This window comes from Alosa pseudoharengus, unplaced genomic scaffold (genome assembly GCF_046254945.1).
Source record: "Alosa pseudoharengus isolate Yale_2024_CS ecotype anadromous, Long Island Sound unplaced genomic scaffold, YU_APseudo_1.1 YU_APseudo_1.1_scf_19, whole genome shotgun sequence".
NCBI lineage: Eukaryota > Metazoa > Chordata > Actinopteri > Clupeiformes > Clupeidae > Alosa > Alosa pseudoharengus.
The window spans coordinates 10,447,235-10,467,606 of NW_027468657.1; the positions used below are offsets into that span (position 1 = coordinate 10,447,235).

The following is a 20,372-nucleotide window of genomic DNA, read 5'->3' on the forward strand; positions in this document are numbered from 1 at the left end:
ATTCTAATGCCAGTAAAGGCTTAAGCAACAATGCGGTTTTTAACAGTTAACCAATGGAACTGTCAACGCATCTTAGTGGGTGTTTTCCGGCTGCTTAGCGGTTAGCTCAGGTGTAAGGTCTCAAAACCGCTCGGAATAAAGATACTCATCCGAAGCCGGAAACCAGCAGCAAGCTTCACCCTGACGACAGGGTTGGAAATCTCCAAGCGATAAAACTTGTGTCGCTCAATAGTATTTTGACCTTGGGGACGATTAAGTCCCGTCAAGGGCTCTCAAATATAAACGGCACAACAGGCGTCATGCAACAGCAATCGTTCTGAGCCTGGTAGATCTGGAGATGAAATCCTAATACTTTCTAAAAAATCTCAGATGAAAGTGTGAGCCATTGGAGGTTGAAGGAAAAGCCTCTGATAATGCATTGGACAAAAACCCATAAAGCAAAGCAGTTCTTCATCGAGACCTTCCGCCACCTTTTAAGACAGAGGTGTGTGTGTCAGGGGAAGGGATTGTGTTAGTTTGCCTCTTCATATGTTAATTTTACTTGGGGAAAATATGGCTAGACATTAAACAATTTACAAAATGCCCATTTGCAATTAGATAAAATCACAGATAATTCAATGCCATTGACAAGGCACATTTTGCTGGACAGTTACGGCCAGTTGCTGGGAAGAGAACACTGCTGAAATTCTAGAAGTCTGTTGCCCTCCAATCACTTGTCACCATTCACCGCATAAAGACTGAATTATCACCTCTGAACAGCTCCACCCCTTGAGACAAGACAATGTGACCCCAGCATCAACGCCTGAAAAGCTTAAAAGGTCCCTACCGACAGTTTCTAGCGGCTTGAGTGACTGCTCAAATGGCAGACAGCTAATGCTTCGGCTAGCAATCCAGCTGATTGCTGCATTAGCAGGCAGGGTATTAGGATGTGCTACACATGCACCGAGGCAGAAAAAAAAAAAAAGAAAAGAAAAGGCAACTGCTTTTATTTTGTAATCAATGGAGATGACTGAAGCGGGAAGGGAAGCGAGAGGGGTGAGTCACACTAGGTTCACACACCTACTCGCAGCAGCTGCAGTGACTAATGAAAGCACTCCGCATTAATCCATAAACTTTTTTTTCAACCAGTGAAGTACAGCACAGGAGTCTCTTAAGACAGGAGTGAAGAGGTTCTTTCACTCCTTTTCTTTTTAAATAAATAAATTAAATGGAGGAATCGGGGTAGTGTGGCTGTGTGCGCGACATCCATAAGAAGCTGCACCCCTTTCAAAAAAAGATCACAGGCACTCGCGAGGAGTCTCCGCACAGCGTCAGGCTTCACAGAGGCGCCACCCCTGCTTCCCTAGTCACAAACAAAGGGGTGTACGAGCAGCAAAACGATAATCCAGAACTTCAGAAACTAATTGGCGCAACACAAATTTGAGCGAGCAAGCATAAGGAAGGGAGGGAGGGAGAGGGAGGGAGAGGGGGAGAGAGAGAGAGAGAGAGAGCTGCATGCCTGGCATGTGGGGAGAGAAAGCAGAGTGGAGGAGGGTGTGTGTGTGTGTGGGGGCAGAGCTGTGGAGTAGGGAGGTGGAGTGGGTGGAACGACATCAAATGCCAAGAGAGCAGAGTGAAGCTTTCGTTCAGATTTGCAAATGTGTTCTTTCTCTAGGAGAGTGCAAGTCTGCCAGCTGTTCTTCCCGCAAAGCCCTCTTCTGAAAACACGGAGGGTGGGAAGAAAGAAAAAAAGAAAAAAAAGAAAAAAGAAATAATAGGTGGCATGATCCTCATACAAGAATCTGTCAATTACAGCACTGCAGAAGCACCTGTTGGTCGCAGCACTTGCTCATGTCATCAGTTACAATCAGGGTTGCCTCGACTGGCCAATCAAGATCATAATTAGCCCATTTCACAAGATGGGGCCACTGTGTAAATCAACTTCCTGTGGAAGAGCACTGTCCCATAGACAGCAAAAGAAAAGTCCACAGGAAAGACAGAAACAGGAAGACGTTTTACCCTGCCAATTAAGGTTATCATTAACATCAATGAGGCCGGACACCTGGACACTGTGAAATTGGTCTATTTAACCAGATGTCTAGGTCCAGTGCATCCTTGGTCAACAGAGCAATGTTGCTTTGAGCAAAGACCACTAGCAGACGAGGGCTAATTGAGTATGCTAAAGATTAAGTGTAAAGCCAGTTAATCTCTTGAAGTTTGATCTAATCATTAAGTAATGATTCCAAAGATCAATTAAGTCGAATTAAAACAAACAAATAAGCTTGGAATATTACGTCACTTCATGCCACTAATAAACCATGCATAGTATCTCAGCGCTAGGATTAGAAGTGGAAAGCTTACTAATAACACAGCAGGCAAGGGAGCAGCCATGGCTGCGATATCGACATGGCAACAGGCCCAACAGAGCGGCGTTTTAGCATGCCTTAACGGAAAAGAGAAAAGCCTAGTATGGTAATAACGATGAGCTGTCAAATTACTTCACACATTTCCCCAGCTAGAGATGATGATTGAGGTGGTTTCTTGACCCTGGTCATTCGACACACACACAAAAGCAAACCCACACACATACAAGATGATTAAGAGGCCAAAGCAACATGGTGGATGTCTGGTATAATTATTCTGAACCCATTGAGCTTCATGCAGCTGATCCTCTTCAGGAGGCAGCATTTCAAACCACCTCATGCCTCTGCTGACAGAAGGACCTCTAAGGCAGAAATAGAAACATCACAACAGAGGCAGTTGACTGTAAAAGCCAATGCTTTTTTATACGTGTAGTGATTTCAAGCTAACTTAGCATTGTTTTAACCTACTCTGCATGATCTTTGTCAGATCACTGCCTTAAAAGGTATAATCGGCTGGCTTTTCAAATTATTTCACTCAGTAAGCTTTATTTTACTCAGTTTTACCCTTAAAACGTATTTCCAGCAATGATTTTTATGCACTTTCTATCCTGCCTGACACAAAGTAACATTTGATAAATGCAAGACAATATTGAACCACAATATTGAACCTTTTATAAGGCCATTTTATTTATAGGGCCTTTATATTTTTAAAAATATACAGTATTTTTAACATACTGCATATTTACGGTAGCGTGTCAATGTCAATGCAAGCAAATACTGTGAACTAATGATCCATGACGCATTACTACTCCAGTCAAACGGACATCAACTGTGACAGGAAGGCCACTGTGTGAATGTTGCTGCCTGACCTTGCGTTGCTTTAGGCAGTGGAGTTCTCACTTCCCTCTGGAGAGATTATTAGGGGTCACGCCCTGGGCACAGGCGAAAGTAACCTCACTGACCCCTCAGCAACAACATGAACAACGGGGGATTTGCGGGTCGCCCTCCACCCCTATCCCCTCTCCTTACCGGATCTTGAAGGTCAACCGGAGTGCTTTGTTTGGGCCCGGAGAAATTAATCTGATACAATCCTGGATTACAGTCTCCTGGATCAAGTTCAATCAAAACGTGGGTATGCAAACAGCTCTGACTGTTCATTTGCATTCCCTCCCTCCCTCCCTCCACCTCTCTCTCAATCCCTCCATCTCATTAGAAAACACACATTTCCACAGGGGAGAACAGGGGGATGTGTTTCACAGGGTTGCAGACCTCCCCCCCCCGTTCAAAGTTGAGCTCAGGCTGCCTGCCAACATGTTCCTCATCTTCAGAGATTTAAAAAAAACAAGTTGCTCAGCACGCCTTTTGCCTGCCACGAATCCGTTTCACACAGGCGCAAACCTATTTTTAGGGGGCTCTGCTTCAAAACACCAAAAGAGTTGCTGAATGAATTCGACGGGAAAATGGTCCCCAAATGGAAGAGTGGAGAGAGGAGGGGACACAAAACCCTCTGGGATTGTCTTTACAGGCTCTTAAGAGGCCAGCTCTTTGGAGTGTTTTTTTTGTTTTGTTTCGTTTTGCATACTACTCTGAGGATTTTACTTCCAGAAATGTGTCACTTTGAAACAACCAATTAGTAACAAAATAAAGGCTTGCCCCATGGTTCAACATTGACTGAAGATAATGACTAAGTAAATAATTGAATGAACCCACAACAAAAAGCAAGACCCAAGGGTCTATACGCAAACCCACATCCACACACACACACAGATGGAAAACTCTGCCTTTCTTAAAATAGGTTGACACATTTTTCCCAACTATTACCTAAACCCCAAAACATCTCCGCCAAGAAGATCAGGTAAATAGTGAAATCGCCTGTGGGGAGTGCACAGGTAAAACCAAAACCCTGGTGCAACCTTTGCATCAGCTTTCCATCTCTGCTTTCTGTAAGTAAAAAGGAGCAAACAGAGTTCACTCATCTCTGTTTGCAACCTCCAGTGGCCCCGACTTACGTCAAAGTTGTTGAGCGCGTACGCGAGCTCTCCGCCGCCGGTGGTGTGGCCGAGCGCGGAGTCCTCGCTGGCGGTTGCCTGCGCGGCGTTGGAGATGCCGGTGACGGCGTGCTGCAGCTGCTTGTAGATGAGGTCGCGGTTGGCCTTGTAGGCAGCCACGTCCGGGTGCTGCAGGCAGGCGATGGAGGCCGTGTAGAGCATGGGCACGTTCCTCTGCAGCACGCCGCGCGCCGCCGCCATCTGGTCCTTGTGGTGCACGTCCTTCAGCTCCTGATAGAGGGAAGTGTGGCGGAGGGGTGGAAAGGAGACACAAGGAGAAAGGAGGAGAAACAAGGGGAGAAAGGAGGAGAGACGGGGGGCAGTTGCAAGAAGTGAAGAAGGGGGGGGGGTAATGGAGAGGGGGCATAGCAGTGGTGGTGAAGGGGTGAGTAACAACAGGGTGATTGACAGGGGAGAGTAGAGAGAGTGCAGAGAAGAGAGAGCTCGGGAGAATAATGGAAAGCGTGCGTGCAACAGAAAGGGACAACAGGAGGAGGAGGCAGAGATGGAATGGGGAGAAGTGGGGATCATCAGAAAGAGGAATAAGTGGTGGAGTTATCAGGAGGATGGACAGGGAGATAGAGAGAAAGAAAGAAAGAAAGAAAGAAAGAAAGATATGGTGATCACTTTATGGTCTCAATTGCAACGCTAAGGACTGTTGAAAACACTTGATGGAGCATTGTCGAAATGACCCACAAGAATTTCTCTCCTTCAACACACTATACACCACCCACTTCCATAAGTCTACACACCATCATAATCAGGCCATTAAAGTATAGTTTAGCCATTTACTTCACAGGCGGATGCAGGCCATTTAGAGGCTTTTTCCAGCTCTCACTGTAAGAACAGCACTCTCACAGTGGTCCGGGTCATCGACTGCAAGGGAAGAGCCAGCAGCAGAAAATGGTTGCCAGCTTCGCTTATGCCTTTGCAAGTGTACATCAATACTGACAGTGCAAATAAAAGACGGGTGTTTTTCTCTTAATAATGGCTATGTGGGTGTACTAGAGAGAATTCCACTACAGACGTTCTAGAACACACAGCATCAAAGATCTCGATGTCTTGTTGCTGCTAAAAAGGCCTGGCTGCCTAGGTAACTGCTGATGTTCGGAAAAATTCAGGGCAAATAAATATTCGCCGAGTAACTACACTCCATATTTGATCTGTGCGAAAATAATTAACAGTCAGGATTCAGTAATCTATCTCAATTGCAAAGAGAAAATATAAACGCTCATTCCATTAGTCAGTGATGTCACCTGGAAAATTCATCAGGAAAAGCACTTCACTGGTGACTACGGCTAACCTGATAAGCTCCAAAAAAAAGAGGGAGAGGCCCCAATTCTCATATCAAGCTAATGGATTTTGTCACCCTTCCCAGCAGTAAGCGTGTCGTTTTCTTTTTTCCCCCTCTTTTCCTCTTTTGACTGCAACCCCTTCCCCTTGTGTGCCCTGTTGGTAATAAGGAGATTGCTCATGCCTATATGCATCTAATCTCTAACCAAAAGCGGGAGTGACTTTCACCCTGTCTGTGTGGGAGGGAAAGGGGGTAAATGTGATGCCGTTTGATACAGGCACGCCGCAGCATCTGATTACATCTATTCAGGTGGAGACGAGGCAAGTCAGCCACACAATACAGAGGGCAGAGCAGGGCACGGGCTCAAAAAAAGCGTGTCGAGCTGCATCGCATCGTGACACGCTTCGAGCCTCACTTCGGCATACCATCACACACTATGTGGGGCCGCGCCACTTTACCTGCTGCCTCTTGGATGCCATCAGATTAAGTTTGTCCACCTCTGGCTTCAGGGCCTTGTACTGGATGCCCAGGTCCTGCTCAGTCCCAGCGTTACGCACCTTAGCCAGATTCTCCTCAACCTGTGGATGGAAGAGGAGGAGGGAGGAAGGGGGGGGGGGGGGAGGGAGAGAGAGAGAGAGAGAGAGGGAGAGGGAGAGGGAGAGAGATATAGAGAGAGAGAGAGAGAGAGAGAGGGAGAGAGATACAGAGAGAGAGGAGAGAGAGAGAGAGGGAGAGATAGAGAGAGAGAGGGAGAGGGAGAGGGAGAGGGATACAGAGAGAGAGGAGAGAGAGAGAGAGGGAGAGATAGAGAGAGAGAGAGAGAGAGAGAGAGAGAGAGAGAGAGAGAGAGGAGGAGCAGGAACAAAGAAGAGGAATGAAGTGGGGGGGGGGGGGGGGGGGGGTGCACAGGCGGTGAAAAGGAGAAGAAAGCAAAGACGCATCAAAACCTACTACACAGTAATGCGGAAATAAGTGCTCCTGGGCCAGATTTAAATGACAACAGACAAAGGCAAATCAAGACTGTTTCCACATCTTAATTTTCATTTACCAATGATAATGGGAACTCAGGAGGTCACGCAGAGGTAATAGCATTAGAAACAAGGCATCATTGGGACAGAACACAAATTGCTTGTTTTCCATTTAAGGCCAATAGTTTCTCTATATGCAAGCCGCTTAATTGCATGCATTGAGAGAATAAGACAGAAACACATATACACTCATACACATGGACACAGACACAGACACACACACACAGCGATTTCCTCATATGATCATTCAAGCTTCACGGAACAATCGAGTGAAAAACAGTGCCTACTCTTCCAGGAGCACGCTTCGGCTCCCAGCTCACACAAACGTCCATCACGGCGCATTTCAAGCGAGGAGCGGTGACACCAAATCTAATCTCGACGCCAAACAAATAAATAAATAAAATGGAATAATCCACTCAGCTGGGAATCACACGTTTCAAATGAAATCTCCTAAAAGGGCCGAGGGTTTGACGCCGCTGCCGATCTGCCAACACGCTGAAATTATTTCAGATGCACTCGTGACCAGCCATCCCTGTACCATATCAGGGCACACACAGGAGGCCGAGGGGAGAGTTACAGAAGAAAAAAAGGTAGCTCTAACCCAGTTTGATGCAAACAATATATCAACCCTAATGCATATAAATGAATTAGGCGATGTCTTCCTCTGTCAAGAGTGACACAAGGTATTCTGCCAACAGGGCAGACAATAAAGGCTGATGTTCCCTTGAAAGTAAAAAAAGAAAGGCAATAAATAAAAATAAAAAATGTACAAAAAAAAAAAAAAAAGTGGATCAGACCAACTCCCAGGGCCACACCAGAGTCTAGGGCCTTCAGGGTGTTGGGGAATGTGATGGAAATGAATGTTTAAATGTTTTATGTTCACACAAAAAACAGTCTGCATATAAATCAGTAACAAAATGTGTTTTGCTGCTCTGAAACCTTCCACGGATTTCACTGTGTGGCTCACCAGGTCCCAAAAGTAACTTTCCATTGAAAGATGAATTATGAGATCCCTGAAAAGATGATAAGTGTGTAAGTTTTAGTTGTCTAAGTTTGACCAAGAACATTTATTTCGGACTTGCAAACCGAATAAATATAGATATTAATAATGCAGCTCTGTGTTCTGCTCTTCTCTACAATAGAAGTTACTAATTCTAATAGCATTTCCATAATATGGGAGTTTGTAAATCAATTCAAATCCATTTCTATTCCCATTGTCTTGCCTCAAGATACAAAACCACAAGCAAACAAACAGAAGTAGCCAAACTTTTCAGAATTCAGGTTTGGCACTGCTGTCTCACTGGTTATAAAACCAGACAATGGAACAAGAAAAAAAAAAAAGAAAAAAAAAAAAGAAAAAACTGCCAGACACAAAAAAAAGAAGTAGAGTGCAGCTCTGAGAACAGCAATAACCAGAGGGAGCAGTGGGCACTGGAGACCGGAGACACAGCGAGAGAGAAAAAGTCAAAATTGACTCGAGCTGTACGCCTCTACGCCTCTCCTTTGCACTCCCTCTTTCCGGAAGGCGATGAACACACTCCTGGACACTGGCCAGCTGCCTGTAGCATTCCTCTGTGCTTTCGGCCCGCCCAGCAGCCAGTGAGGGTGTGTGTGTGTGTGTGTGTGTGTGTGTGTGTGTGTGTGTGTGTGTGTGTGTGTGGGGGGGGGGGGGCAGTGGGGTGATAGATAATGAAGTGGGTGGCTATAAAAAGACCAGCGATATCATCGCTCAAAAAGTGCTCTGTGTGGCAGCGAAATATGCACTTTCACAATGACAATCCTCACCATCCCCCCCACCTTCATGCAAGGGCAGAAGGTCTGTTTGAAATACCAAATTCGGGAATAAATATACAAGAGTAAATCTCTATGTTGTTTTTTTCCCCCTCCATGTTTTGCCTGGGTTTGGTTTGCGATGCTTTCGTGTCAAAATCTGCCAGAGGGAGGCGTGAATCACCCGGCAATTTGTGAGAGGTAATCTTTGAAAGGCTCGACATGACATTTGAGAGAACCAGTGATACACATTGTTATCCTGGCAAAGGGGGCAAGGACAAAAAGGGGGTGGGGGGGTGCAGGAGAGAGGGGGGGAGGGGCACAGAGGAATAGTGTGCCAACCTGACCCAAAGCAGCCCCCCCCCCCCCCCATCTCAACCACCTCACCAGCCTCTGGACAAGCTGGGGCAGAAGCCTAGCCACAGATGGGCCCAAAATAAAAAATAAAATAAAAAGACCTTGGGGCAGCACGGTACATTTCTGTGCAGGTTTCAAAGTGTTTAAACATTCCTTCCTGATTTAATCCAAGAAGAATTTAAACTAAACAAAGACAGGGAAACCTCTGAACTTAACTGTCACTGATGGAGTGCTGTGCCAACAGCTTCCGTTAGCAATTTATAGGAAAGGAGCAGCAGCAGAGATGGCATAATAGCTTGGCTGTGCAGAATGTAATTTCAGCTAAAAATAAAAAATGGTGGTAGACCACAAGGCTATGCAATTCTTTGTCCATTTCAGGTGTTTCTGTGTCAAGCTGCACTGTACGAGTATGATGGCAAACAGTGATTTCTATCCTTATCCTTACTTTACAAATGTTGTCCCTACACAATCAACTAATACATGCTAGCTGTATGTTACTGCCTACTTGGCTTTCTGCTTGTTTCCTCCAGGTATGCCAGGAAGCTGGGCTTTAGTGCCTTATATGGCAGTCCAGAGAACTCGGAATTCCAATACTTCCTAATTGGAATATCCCAATTTCATTCCAGACAAACTCAGAGGTTAAGAATTCTGACCTCCTACATTGAACCCCCATTCAAAGTTCCCACCTCTAAACTCTGGGCAAATTGATCTATCCCTATTTCAAAGTGAGAACTTAAGTCCGACCTTTAATGTGCACATACAGCGCAATTCCGCGCAATACAGCTGCACACAGGTGTCGCAGCAACAAAGTCAGTAGCTTCCTCTTCCTGTTAAAGGCTGTTCTTATTTTTAATTCTGACAAACACAATGTAGCACTCGCCACATTTCACTCTTCAGCCTTTTTCATTACTGATAACTGACTTCCACCTACCTCACTTTCTTCTTTCTTTAGTTGACAAACCATTTCTGCTTAAAATCCAACCACTCACTTCCTTCTTTTGTTGCGGCGTTGACACAGGGTCATAACGTGCGCCTTGCGGCATATTCACACACACCATTCAAGCACACATTTGCACTCCCACAGGGCATGTAGGAGATGTAGGTGTCGGGTGTGTGGGCGTGCGTGTGTGTGTGTGTGCGTGTGTGTGTGGGAAATGTGTGGATGACCTCGGAGAGGCACACTAGTGAGCGAGCGAGCGAGGTCCGCCTTACCAGCTTCAGCTGCATCAGGAGGCGGTAGACGTCGGCCATGTCTGCCAGCACCAGCAGGTGGGTGACGGCCGAGAGCAGGGCGCGAGCCGCCCGCACCATGTTCCCCCGCTTCATCGATGAGCACGGGTCCTCGGCAAACTCTCCTGAGGCCTGCTTCATGGACTCTCCTGCAGGGAGGCAGACACACACACAAATCACATTATCTGGATGACCCAAGTAAAGGCTAGATCATTGAAACATCAAAATAAAAAACAAGCCCCTTACGAGAGCAAAGACTCCATTCATAATATGCACATCATTAAGAGTAAACGTGACGCCTACATTTCCAGATTAAGACACAAGGCTACAAAGTGTAGCAGGCACTGAGCAGAACAAACGCACACACACACACACACAAGTAATCAATGAAGTCCTGCTGGTGTGCAGCCTCTACATCTGTTGGTTAATCCTAATGGTACGGCCCCTGCTGGGTTCATTAATAACTCATTAATGGCCTGAGCTGGCCTCTCCATCTCTCTGGTCCTAATCGGCCCCTCAGCACTGGCCCCACACTAAGGGGGTGCGGACACGGCCAGACGAGGTCACTCCCTCCGCACCTCAGCGGTGCTGGGCGCCCTGACATCCTAACCTCAACCCGGGCCGCCAAGCGTGTCAACACGCCACACAGCAGAGCGAGAAGCCAGCTCCGTAGTGGTTTGATATGAGAGAGGGGGTTTGAAGTCTAAGCTTGGGGTCGGCAGAGTCAGAAAACATAGCAAACACTACAGCTTGAGATGCACCTTTTTAGAGACTCTCAGGTGCCACCCCTCCAGCCTCAGTGTGATGTGGCACTTTTTTAGTGCAGATAGACAGTGTGATGTATTGGTAGTGAGGTACCTTCTACAGATTTAGCATCACTGGTATATTTTGAGTGTGTGGCTATTTCCCCAAAGTCGAGCATACTTCTTTGACAGAATGCCTCCTTGCGAGTCGGGTTCTTTGAAGATGAGGTTAGAGGCCTCCCTTGTGTTCTCGGACACTCAACTCTTCAACTGCACGCTTCCGTTTCAGTAGGGGCGCTGCTCTGATGCATGTCAACGCAGAGGATTATGGGTATTTTCGTTCACCTGAGGATCCACAGATGCATCCTTGAAAATTCTCAAAACAAAGGATGCGAATTTCGGAGCATTTTTTAACATTGGAACAGTGCTCGGCGGAGTTCGATGACGTGGCAACTTTAAGTATGCTTCCTCGACTTTGGGAAACGGCCTGCGTTTGTGTGTGTGTGTGTGTGGGGGGGGGGGGGGGGCTGGGTGGGCAGTCGTGCATAACCTAAGGATGAGCCACTTTGCCAACAAGTCCAACTATCAAGCCATGCAACCCCCCCCCCCCCCCCCAGAAAAAAGAAATACAAATACAAATAATGCTGTGGAAAAAAGAACCCATAAGTCGTGACTGACACATGGCTACAAAAGGAGCCGAGCATGGATTTGAAGGTGAGGAAAGAGGGGTGCCACTGTTCTTTAGATGCCTGCTGCTCTACATTCCTTTTCTTCTCTCTCCCAAGCTTGAAGAGGAAGAGGAGAAAAAGTGTGGGGGGGGATCTCCCTTGGCACTCTGGGTGCTCAGAGTAAAGAAACAATGTAGTCATCCAGGGAAGAGGCCCATAAATAATTTCCCATGACATAAAGCTACATGGTGAGTAGTGACATGCAAACCGACATGTAGCAACAGTAACCGTGTCCTCCTCCTCCTCCGCACCCTGCACAACCACACACACATCCTTCAGCCTCCTGTGGAACAACGTTGACAATCAGTGTGGCTTCTCATCCTGCTTCACTGGGGTGAGGGAGGGAGAGAGAAAGTGTGTGTGTGTGTGTGTGTGTGTGTGTGCGTTCATTGCCTGAGCATGGCTTTAGAAGACAGGGAGAAAACACTGCTGGTTGCAGGTGTTTACAAGTTAATTGCATTAGTGGCTTTTTGTCTGACACATGGAAACGACGAGAGAGAGGAGAGAGGGAGGGAGAGAGAGAGAGAGAGAGAGAGACTTGCCACTATGAACTCTCATTCAGGCCATGATGTTCCAGACAGAAGGCGCTGTGTGTACGGTCACATACAGCCTCTGACCTCCAAAACTCACTCTCTATCTCCCACACGCACACACAGAGGCAGTCTTTAAAGTCTGTGCCACACAAAGGCTGCTGGTCTTCATTTGTCTGCCATTGTGTGTCATATTCGGTCTACTTCTTTTCTCAGTGATCTGTGTAGACTTGACAGACGCGACTGACAGTGATTTTGAAATGTATTCATATTGAGAGGAAAGCCACTGCTTTACTTAAGGCTCAGTCTAAATCAAATCTGGATAAAACAAAGGGATAACTAAAGGTTCCCTCCCGCTTGTTCACTAAGCATTAAGAGAATTAAGCTATTTAAAGATTTATAAGGCGTTTGCTGTGAGGAGGGAAAAGACCAGTCATACAGGAATGAAATCTATTTCTGAAGTACAAGAAATGCAGATTTTTGTTTTTGCTCCTTCCTTCATTGATTTTCCCCTCCCCCTCTCAGTGGGGTTAAAGCAAAATATACACTGTAGACTTCACCAACAGGAAGTGGTGTTTGAGGTCTGTGTGTTTCGAGACCAGCCCTGGCCAGAGTGCTCCTTCAGACGGAGGAGGCGGGCAGCTCACAGCGAATAACCCGGCACAAAAGATCACCTGGCACTGCCGACAACCGCTCCTTCGTGTGATTTTTCTCTCTCTTTCTCCTTCTCTTTTTTTCTTTTCGCCAGTTTTAAAATAGCCCTAGGACATCCCACCACCCACCCACCCACCCCAACCTCAAAAGAAAGTCAGCACCTTAAGACTGTCATTCCCTCCAGAGGGTCCGATCAATAAGGCCATTTTCACAGTCCTGATAGTGATCAGTGTGCCTTTAATAAACTCTCATCCATCTCCTCTAAAGTAGTGCCCGGAGAGGGACCAGTGTGTGAGAAGGGGGCAGGAGGTGGTAAGGGGGGGGGGCCGCACCATGATGAAATGCTTAAAATGGCCGTCACACAAAAGCCACGCGAGGCCTCAAGATCCTCCCGGGAGACAGAGGCCCGGGGGCATTACCATGGAATCCACATTACTCAGCCTTGCCTTATTGAGAGGTATGAGGAGATGGGTTTTGATTGTTGCCATAAATAAAAGCAATTGTTGCTGGAGGAGAAGGGGGGGAAAGGGGAAAAAAAAAAAAAAAAAAAAAAAACTAACGACCAACGTGGCACGACATCCCTGTAAAAGCCACTCACATTGATTTACATGAAGGGAATGAACAACAAAAGCAGCTTTTATTTTCAAAAAAACAAAAAGGTTGATATTAACAGCTGCCACAGCTCACTGGGGTGCACTGCAGACAGGCCCGTGTGTTTGGTTTTGTTTTGTTTCTCTCCCCCAGACCGTTCCGTTCTGTTTTTGTGTCATCTGTAGATTTGGCCCCAGTCAATGGCGGAATTATCAGTCTGGCTACAGTTGGCTGAGCCGGCGGCCCTGCGTGGCCCCACTGTCCCAGCCACAGGCGGACAGTCAGCAGCCCCCGGATTCCCAGCCAGTGACAGCATACCAAAATCAATCTGACATTCCTGGGGCATCCGAGCATTTGGTTGGCTGGCCCGCTCCCGGCAAAGTTTCTCGCTTTTTTTTTTTTTTCCCCCCTCGTCTTTCCTCTCCCGATACTGCATCCTAAACCAGGCTAATAAATGTGATGTGGGGAGGGGTGGGAGACAGGTTGGGGGGTGGGGGGTTAGAGATACACCTCCTGACAGAGATGTTACTTCAGCGAGCCAGCGTAAGACAGCACTCGAAAGCTCCATGATGCCCTGCCAGATGAAATCCAGGGAAGCAGCGGATTTTCGCGACTCGCGCGTGCACGAGACGTAAGCCTGTGTCATGGACTAGGATGCTGACTCGCTCGTATATTTCCAGCACTGCTAGCATGCCGACCAAACGACTGACCGACCAACCAATCCCCTACCCTACCCACTCCCTCCCTCCCTCGTCCTGCTGTGGGAGGGAGACGAATCCAGCCTGAAAATCTCATTTCAGTCAACTGGGTTCCACTTCTGACAGGTGTTCAACTTAATAACGGCTGACATCGTCCATGACGACAGAGGGAAATGTCAGATACTGCAGCGCGGTGGACTTGGACTGTCATTCCCTTGGCAACCGGCTAAATGAGAATATCTTGATGGAGCACTGCAATGAGCAGGAGTATAGTGACAAGCTGTTCTCTAACCGGCATGACAATCCCTCCTTGGACTTGGAACATGTACACATATACCTAGGATTAGCCCACAAATATGTGACAATTTATCATCACACCATGCAAATCCCTTTTGCCCAACAAAGATCCAAACGACTGGAACTGCCATCCCCGTATATCCCCAGAGGGTTAACAGCTTGAGGATGATGCAAGAGGACACAAGCATATTTGTTCTTTTTCAAAATAAATAAATAAATAAATAAATAAATAAATGTATGGGTGGGGGGGGATACAGGACTCCGAGCAGAATGTCTCATTCACTGAGCATCAATATCAACAGGCTCTTAAAAAATTCATAGCTAACAAGACACAGAGAGATGAGGTGCAACACTTATTTGACAGGGTTAAACCTTTCTATTAACGCATCTCCTGCAGCAGTCTTGGGAAGAATAACACGCAGAAGCTGCTAGGGCAGGAGGCGTAATGAGGTTTAACAAGGGTTGGGTGGGTGGAAGGATATAGTGGAAACATGGGGCCTTAAGGCTCTGTTCGCTGTGTGACACAGCCCAACAAATAAAGAGGGGAAAAACAGGGATGTGTGGATGTGCAAACCCCAGGGATTAAAGTGAAAAAAAATTGTTTGACTGAACTTTTTTCAGGCCATAAGTCATACGTTGTTCATATCTACCTATAGAGATAGCACCCCTTTTGCGGTCGCGACCTATTGGTTTTTAATGTACAAAAAGATGCAAACAGCAAAGTAAAGGGAGTATTCGCCTTATTCACACAGCGGCCATTGTTTAAACCAAAACGAGGCTACAGGGTACACTTACTATATAATTAATGCCACCTACAGGTGAATGCATAGAACATAACAATCCTATGGTTTGTGTACCCTGTAGCCTCGTTTTAGCCGCCAATGGCCGCCATGTGAATAAGGCGAATTGAGAGTGTTCTTGATTGAGATTGAGTTTTCCTGATGAACAAAAATATATTTTAGTACCATCCCTGACCATTGCTGATTAACCATTGCTGTTCTTTTCTACTGCAGCAATATTGTAGAAAGGCTTTAACACACTCTTATTTAATTACTTCAGGCCAAAAGTGTTTAAAGGGGAGATTTTTTTCTTGTTAATATGCAATTCAACACCAAGTAAAATCTATAAAATCAAGTTTGCAAGACTTCCCATTTCCTCATCAAAGTAACAAATCAGAACATTCTAGATATTGTTCATATTTCCATTTGTTGCCTCATCCGCATTTAATGATAACATGGTAATTTTGAGTTTTACAGACAACTCAGTTTTCCAATGAGCAGCAATACTGTGTGTGCTCATGCAGGAGGTCTGCGCATTTGTAACGACAATCTGGAGACGGCGCTTTTGTCTTCAGCAACAGATTGTATAAGGCTGACAAGAGGTTGCGATATGGTTAAGGACAGGTCGTGTTGCGCTATGAAAGAACATGCGTAGCCTACTTTCTAAACGTAAAAACGGTCAGCCATAGATAAACGTAGCCTACCTCTGTCGTGGTGGCTAGTTGCACCAGGTAGGGAAGATGTCCTGAAGTGCACGAACGTTAACCTTATGGCGGTCTTCTGATTGGTGGCGTGCTAAAACGTTTTCCTATTGCATCCATAAACAATTTTCTTGCAGCGAACCGCGCAAAAGCAAACTCCTGGCACTTTAATTTCTTTACACCATGGCTTGTTAGTTCTCCCCCGTTTCCAACAGCTGCCCATCTGCATTTATTTTTTAACTTTTGACACCTGCCTTCCTTTAGCAACAACGCATCCATGACAGCTAGTGGCCTTGCCAAATAGACGCACACAAATCATGACGCTAATATGCGAGGTTCTGGTAGGCCCACTGGTTATGGTTTTGTGCTATAAATTAATATTTTATAGCAAAGTTTTAAGTTGACTATTTTAATTGTATGGTTATTTTTTGTCAACATACACTCACAACCTATTGTCGTTAAAAGTGAGGCCTAAGCAAAATAGGCTACAAGGCTGTCTGTGCGTCACAAACACGACTGACCCCCTTACTCGACACGCTCAGGCAAAACCTTCCGTCGCAAATTGTGAAAAACATTGTTGTATGTCATAACAGACGGGATAATAAATTGCATAGGCTACGGTTTATATTGCGTCGCTTTACACATAATGTTAGTTGCATTGATTAAAAACGGTAACAATAATAGTAGCCTACATCGGGTGGCATAGCAGGCTATCTGTAAGTCATAGGTGACACCCAAAATGAATGACCTCCCCTGACAAGAGTTCGCGATAGTAAGTGTCTACATTGATGCACGGAAAGAACACAGCCTCCGAATTCGCACATAGAGCTCACAATATCATATCCAAAAAAGTTAAACGGATTGGCCAACCTCATCAGCTGTCTCGATTGTGTCACTATAATCTAACTTTTAGACCGTTATAGTCCTCCATACGTGTTCTTTTTTTTAAGCAAACGCCCGAGACAAGTGTGTAGCTACAACATACAAAGCGAAACTCATGGCTGACGTAGGCCGTATAGGACGTATCTTCTTGAGCGGTCACCGATTGAGACACAGTAAGTTCTCAAGAACACTATTAGGTCTTTAAACATTTACCTAATATTTGTAGTTGCCTTAAAAAAGGAAGAGCAAAGGTGACAGTCCCCCCCCCCCTCCTATTTTTTTTCTCATCGGATCTGCATCGATCTCAAATATGACATTTCTAAAATCAAATTGACGGAAATCCGTCCTATGACGGAGAACTTTAATCCTTGAAACCCAGGTTAAGTGTGTGCACAATGTATGCTGTCGATTCCGGTTACAATAATGGCCATTAAATCTACTGGAGAGCATCCTATGAGGGGGTTGAGGGCAATTCCTATGTGTAGGAACCTGCTGCTACTGGGGTGTAGCACAATCACATGTGCTTGCTAGTGCCACCTCAACCCCAATGCGACCCCTACCTCCCCCTGCCGGCTGCGTACCTTGCTTGCGGACATCCTCCACAGCGGCGGTGAGTTCGTCTTTCAGAAACTGGCTCTCCTTGGCGATCTTGTCTCCTTTCTCCAGGAAATTCAGCGTGGCGGTCTCCACAGAGGCGGCCAGCACGTGGGCCTTCTTCGAACGGCCCTTCTTCTTGTTAGATGGTCCCTTGTTGCTGGAGTTTACCAAGGTCGTGACCTGAGGGTGTGCGGCAGGAGAAATCGAATAGAACAAATGATTTAGATGTATGGGCCTATATACACACACAAGGATGAGTGAGATAGCCAGAGGGGTTTAATGAATTCTCTTTTCAAAGTAAGGAGAGTTCCAGAAAATGCTAGAGTCTACTCTAGCCCAAAGACGATGAGTAAGCCGAGCAGTCAGAACAGGGGGATGGGATGGGGTGGGTGAGTGGGTGGATGGGTGAGTGTGTGGGGGGAGGGGGGGGCAGTTGAGAGAATAAATAGGTACACATGCACTTCATTTAAGAGTAGGGAGATGTGAGGAGTGTTTTAAAAAATAAAAGAAACGAAATCAAATCAATATTGCCTTTAGATAGATAGATAGATAGATAGATAGATACTTTATTGATCCCCAGGGGAAATTTATTACTGAGAACACTTTGAATGCAACTTTCTGCCAAGTGCAGCATCTCACCTGGGTGACCAATGGCTCCAGCAGGCGTTCCACAGCCAGAGTCCGGATTTCCAGACTCTTGGGGTCCCATTTGAAGGTGATGTTGGGCGTGTTAATAGTACTCATGTTTGCGGACTTTCTGAGGAGAGAGCAAGCAAGAGAAAGAGTCAGACAGGGGGAGGGTGGGTCAATAAAAATGAAAGATGGTGAGTGGAGGGGGCAGAGAGCCGTTACAATGAGAAGGGGACAAAAGGGATGCCTAAAGCAGCTGTCTATTTTCCTGTAATGTGGCACAGTACATTAAACACCAAACCTGTGGGCATAAGGAATATCACACATACATGAACCACTGGTCTGTGGACTGACTCCCTATGGCAGTTTATCACACGGGACAACTGGCTCTGGCAAACACTCTCAGAGAGGTCTGAGGCAAGAAGGGGAATCATTCAATCTGAGCATATCAACATCCCGTCAGAAATAAAACAGCTGCACTGGTCCACTGAAGGGTTTGTTTACATCATGTAGAAGACTGACAGGATTTAGTGCCCCAGCATCACAGCGTGCCCCAGATTCAGGCTGTCATTTTATTGATTGCTCATAGTGCAAATATAAAGTAAGAGATAATCGGGATATCCTGAGGGCTCAAACACATATATAGGCCAAGAGTTGACATGTCGGTCGCCGGTGTGAAATTGACATTTTAAGCAAGCCGACATATCAGGGCAAACATATGTGATGTTAGACATAACTTTAAATTTAGCGATCAGTTTATTAATAGAGAATAATGTTAAATGTTAGAGAAAAAGTCAGGCAAGAAACGCAGAATCAGGCCACAACAACCAAATCAATCAAATCAACAAATCACAATCCAATCAATTTTAAAAATTAAGACTTAAGAAACAAATAGACATCTGGTGACGTAAAGCCTTTATGTCTAAAGATGATTACACGCTTACCTTTTAAAAAAATATATATTGTTCATGTAACAGCAGATGTCGCGTGTTTTGGAAAAAGTCGCAGCTGCTAGAACTAGTGTTACCCAGTAGAAGGGCGGTGGCCATCCAAAAGTCCAGGTATCGTTAACGTTACAATAAAACCAGGAAATCGTAAGGCCGTTCAATTAGGTCATATTTCCAACTTCAAAAACTAGTATATAACCACTAACAGAAAGACTCACTGTGGGTTGGTTGAGTGTCTAAACTAAATGTGATCATATCGTACGAATTATTAGACAACTAACATAATCTTATTCTCCGCCGCCCAATGATGCACTGTAAAGTTAGGTAAACGGAGAGCTAACGTTAACCGATTGCTAACTTAGCCACCGTCACTTGCTCAGCTGAGGAAACCTGATCCTTAGCAAATTATGCTACAAAACATCAGCCATCACAAAGTTTTTCAAAATGAACGAATTGTTAGATACTCCCGATAATACCAACCAAGACACACGATGCTGTGATTCACGTTATTAGAGCATAACTGTCTAAAAAAACGTAACCCAGCTATGCATCCGCAACTATTCTCATTACAATGCGAGGTATCCCAAACATCCCTGTCCGAACTATGGAAACAAGCTAATGCTAGCTCACACCGCTATCTATTTAGTCAGTGAAGCTACTTAGCTACACACTTCACTTGCTTTGTATCTATATCATAACCAGTGATGACTATTTGTACATGACTGTACAGTCACTGACATTCACAAACCATTTATACAATATAATACAACATCTGAAAAAGTGTCGCACTTACTTACCAAAACAAGAGTATCCACTTGGGAAGTTGGGTGTAAATTAGCGTTTCAAAATGGTGGAATGGAGTCCGAGGAATTCAGTGGTTTAGTCAAAAGTTTGAAACCCCTTCTACGTCCTCAAGCTTCGGCTCTAGAGAAAAGGAGTAAAAGGTTTACAAACAACATATATAAAGTTACACACAGCTAAACAAACTCAAAAGAAACCTAAAATACCGTGGTTTCGGCTCCGCAACTTCAGCAGCTACAAGTTTCACCCTCTCTTTGGTTTTCTATGGAGAAAGGGAGGGGGGAGACGGCTTCCTGGAATGGCGGATAAGCGGCTGACACAGGCCAGTGTCATTCCCAATCGCTATCAGGTGTGTTGTAAGGGCGTGGTGCGTAAACTGAAACTGTGATGTAAACTTTTTCAAACTAAGTGAATAATCAGTGGTAGACCCATTGACCAACAGTTGAATTATACTGTTGGATTCTATGGTTTTAGTTTATTTCTTTAGCCAAGCTGAGTCAGATCAACTGGAAATAAACAAACCCAATCTTTATAAATTCACTTAGGCTACAATAACTTGTTAGCCTACCTTCCCTAGAGGCAAATCAATTAATCAAATCAATTAATTGTAGGCTAGCCTATCTTTATTATCCTTTGCCTTAGATCAGTGATTCTCAAACCTTTTCTGTCATTCCCCACTTTGAAGGTGGGGAATTTTCTAGCCCCACCTGACCCCATCAACCTGG

At 45.5% G+C, this 20,372-nt stretch overlaps 1 protein-coding gene across 2 annotated transcripts in view; it reads right to left on the bottom strand.

Annotated features, from left to right (window-relative positions):
• ctnna1 (catenin (cadherin-associated protein), alpha 1) overlaps positions 1-19,939 on the bottom strand; it is a 103,059-nt gene extending 83,120 nt beyond the window's left edge. Inside the window, exons 1-7 of one of the 2 annotated variants that reach the window (XM_076291658.1) lie at positions 19,854-19,939; positions 19,644-19,770; positions 17,909-18,022; positions 17,254-17,449; positions 10,052-10,218; positions 6,143-6,262; positions 4,352-4,621 (exon numbers count right to left, since the gene is read on the bottom strand). In XM_076291658.1, the coding sequence (XP_076147773.1) occupies positions 4,352-4,621; positions 6,143-6,262; positions 10,052-10,218; positions 17,254-17,449; positions 17,909-18,013 (858 nt within the window). In that variant the 5' untranslated portion in view covers positions 18,014-18,022; positions 19,644-19,770; positions 19,854-19,939. Of the gene's footprint in view, positions 1-4,351; positions 4,622-6,142; positions 6,263-10,051; positions 10,219-17,253; positions 17,450-17,908; positions 18,027-19,643; positions 19,771-19,853 lie in introns of both variants that reach the window. The other variant, XM_076291657.1, reaches the window with a different exon arrangement.
• Positions 19,940-20,372: the final 433 nt, after the last annotated feature.